Source organism: Nestor notabilis, unplaced genomic scaffold (genome assembly GCF_000696875.1).
Source record: "Nestor notabilis isolate BGI_N333 unplaced genomic scaffold, ASM69687v1 scaffold9974, whole genome shotgun sequence".
In the NCBI taxonomy this organism is placed as follows: domain Eukaryota; kingdom Metazoa; phylum Chordata; class Aves; order Psittaciformes; family Psittacidae; genus Nestor; species Nestor notabilis.
The window spans coordinates 8,098-11,703 of NW_009926075.1; the positions used below are offsets into that span (position 1 = coordinate 8,098).

Below are 3,606 nucleotides of genomic sequence, written 5' to 3' on the forward strand. Positions count from 1 at the left end.
TGTTCTCTCCCCAAAATTCCAATTTAAAGAAGAAAAGAAGGCATCTGCCTTTCAGCTTGCTGCTAAATGTCAGGGCACAGTCCCAGAGAGAAACGTTCTCCAGAGCGTCTAAGAAATGGGAAGGGAATGCAGGGAGGGTTTGGGAGCTGAAGTTGGCGAATGCGAGCGTTGGCATGTAAGAACAAGGAGTCAATGAGACGTGGCTCCTCAGGCCACATATGGGCTGTAGAAAGTCATGCTCCGATGCATGAGGTTCCCCTGAGAGCTGGGTAAACTCATTGCATGTTCTCCTCTAGATGGTTTTCCATCAGCTAAAGCAGTTTGTTTGGGAACTGCTCAGAGCTGGATGGCAGGGCTGGTCACGGGGGAGTGCGAACTTTGCCTTCTGTGTCCCTGTGCCAGGCTTGAAATGTGGGGAGAGGAGGAGCTGAGCCAGGCTGAGGCTGTGCTCCCTGTAGCCAGGCTTAAAAGCACTTGCTGTTGTAAGTGCTTTGCTGTAACTCAGGGTAAGGGGAGATGAATGTCCTCTTCTACTGCATTGGTTTTCTTGTGGCTGCTACTAGAAAGAATAAAACCCTCTTGGTGTGACAGCACCTATGGAATGGGTTTCATCCTGGGCAGGGACACACATTCCCTGCCTGCTTACCCTGATCCACCTCAACCATCAGGTTGTTGGATACTCTGGAAAACGCATGGAGACGATCTCAGCTGGCACCGGAGCTGAGCTCCATGCAGCTCTCCCCATTTGCCATACTGGCAACCCATGGTCAAAACAGGGAGGGTCCGAGCCCGGCTCCCCCTCCCCGGGCTCCCCCCGCACTTCCCCAGCCCCTGCCGAGCAGATGGTACTTCTTATTGGCAGGGAGGGGTGGAGGAAACAAAGCCCAGAGTGATGGGGAGCTGCAGCCTGGCTCCGGAGCGAAGCCCAGGGGGTGGCACGTGTGGGGACGGGCTGATGCACGGGGGTCTCTGTGGCGTGCCGAGCCCCATGCTGCACCGGCACTTACGCCTGCCCTGTCTCACTTCTCTTTCTCCTTTGTTGTTTGCTTCTCTTTTCCTTCTCCTTTCCAGCTGAAGAGGCTCGTGGACTGCTTTCAGGGATGTCGGTGAAGTGAGCGGGCTGCCTCCCCTCCTCTGCCCAGCGCAGGACCAGAGGCTGACTGGAAGCTGGCATGTTGTCCCCTCCAGCCTCTGCAATACCCAGCCCTGCTCCTAGCCTTGCTTTCCACCGGTGATACACCCTGCTTTCCCCGGGCTGCACTACGGAGACAGGCAGCAGTGAGTATGCTGGAGAAAGCCAGCCTGCAGCCGAAGCCTGGAGGAGTTTTGCAGTGAGGCCAGTTGCTCAAGAGCCAAAGAGTTGCCCCTTCTCCACCCCAGTGTGGATAAGCATCTCGGACAGTGAATTCCTCCGTGCTCAGTGGGTGTCAAGGTCCTGGTCTGCAGGCTCGAAAAAGAGGGGCTGCCATGGAAGAGAATGTGTTCAGCGTGCAACAGATACAGCCCAATGTCATCTCAGTGAGGCTCCTCAAGCGCAAGGTGGGCGGCCTCGGCTTCTTGGTGAAGGAGCGCGTCAGCAAGCCACCCGTCATCATCTCCGACCTGATCCGGGGAGGGGCTGCGGAGCAGAGTGGCCTCATCCAGGCTGGGGACATCATTTTAGCTGTCAATGGCAAACCGCTGGTGGACGTGAGCTATGAGACAGCACTGGAGATACTGAGAAGCATCGCCTCCGAGACCTACGTGGTCCTCATCCTGCGGGGCCCCGAGGGCTTCACCACTCACCTGGAGACCACTTTTGCAGGTGACGGGACACCAAAAACCATCCGTGTCACCAGACCCCTCTGCCCGGCTCCAAAGGCGGTTGACTTGTCCAACCCAAGCCTGCGCAGCAAAGAGCAGCCACTGCCAGCAGCCGACCGCACCATGGGCTCTCTGTGGACAAGAGAGATCGGGCAGGAGGTGGAGCCGATGGTCCACGTTAACGGCGTTGTTACTGGCAGCAAAGGGCAGGGCAGTGGAAAGGGGAAGGCCGGTGCTTGTGGCTACCCTTGCCTCAACGGTGGCATGGAAGACAATGAACTTCTCAAAGAAATCGAGCCTGTCCTGGATCTCCTGAAGAGCAGCAGTAAGGACAGCGATGGAGATGCACCCTCCAAGGTAGAGACAAGAGATATAGAAGTCCAGGTAGACTGGTAGGTCCCTAAATAACTTTTTTACCTTTGGTGAAATGTGGTGGTTTTGGCTACCCAACGCGGCTGGTTTGGGTGTTGGTGAGCACCTCTCCACAAATGGCTGCTGTCTGATGCAGCAGGATGGAGATGGAGAGGAAGGGATGGAGAAAAGGGGGGATACAGTTGATGAGGGGAAGATAAAAGTAATGGAAAATTTGGAATAGATGGTGGGAGAAAGACGTAAGCGTGGGAAATTGGGGAGACAGCAAGAGTTGTGTCTCATGGAAGGCTGAGCTATGTGATGTGGTGGATCACAGGTTGGACTGGGATTTGCTTCTGTTCCATGTTCTTGATGTCATTTGTTGTAAGTTGAAACAAAATCCCGTGCCTCAGTTTCCCCACCTGCTAAATAAGATTCATGGTATCATCTGTCCTTACTGTGCTGAGTTAGAGCTGTCCAGTCAAAATTTGCTATTGATTAACTGCCAGAGAGGGAGAAGGAAGGTCAGACTGGCAAAGTTTGATGCTTCCCAAGAGAAATGAGTTTCAGGACCTTCTGCGCTCTTGGCAGTCAGGATCTAGCTTGGGGAAGGAAAAGGGGAGCCCTAGTCCAGCTCCATCTGAAGCTGAGGGGACCTCTGTGCAAGGGCAGTGGGACCTGCCTTGGGAGCTCTGTTTTCTGGAAACGAGGGATATGTTTCCCACCAAGAGCTCAGAAATGGCCATCTCTTGTTGAAACCCAACAGCGGAGCTGCCTGTTCATCCCCTCTGCTCTTTCTAGATCAAGCTAATTATTCCTAGACATGTACACATATATCACAAGGGTGGCGACATGTGTGTGCTTGCCCCATGGCTTCTTGAGGAGGGTGAAGTCCCATCATGTGGGTGGAACTGCTTCTTTTCTGATACCTATTTTAGCGAAGAGCCATGTGCATGGTGGTGTCCTCCTGATCTTCCTCGGTATTATGTAGACCGTCATTCCGGAGCTGAAGCAGCTCCTGGTGTCCCTTCACGCTTTGCAGAAGCTGTTGTTAGTGCCTATTTCTGTTTCCTGGTGCCAGCTCTCTTGCCTCCTGGCTGTTTATTAACATTGATAGATTGCCTTCTCCTGTTGCCTTTCCCCAAGTCCCTGAACACATTCCTGCAGTGTCAAGTGCTGCGGCAGGCTGTGGCTGCCCTTGCTTATTGACTGGCTGTCAAAGGTTCACCAAGGCGGGTATCTCGGTTCAGTGACAGAGGGGTTTGTAATTCCAAGTTCCCCTCCTGCACCTGCTTCCTTTGGGAGGGGAAAAGATTGTATTAATCTATTCTATGAGATACAACAAAGGGGAAAAGCAGAGCTGGGGAGGAGCAGGATCCCTGTGGTGAGTTCCCTGCACAGCTTAGTGCCAGAGCCCAGGCTGAGCTCCCGATCACTCCCACCACAAACCAA

At 53.9% G+C, this 3,606-nt stretch overlaps 1 protein-coding gene across 2 annotated transcripts in view; it reads left to right on the top strand.

Annotated features, from left to right (window-relative positions):
• The first annotated feature begins 1,467 nt into the window (after positions 1–1,467).
• NOS1 (nitric oxide synthase 1 (neuronal)) overlaps positions 1,468–3,606 on the top strand; it is a 39,234-nt gene continuing 37,095 nt past the window's right edge. For both annotated transcript variants that reach the window (XM_010013359.1, XM_010013358.1), the window contains exon 1: positions 1,468–2,195. In XM_010013359.1, the coding sequence (XP_010011661.1) occupies positions 1,468–2,195 (728 nt within the window). The remainder of the gene's footprint in view (positions 2,196–3,606) is intronic.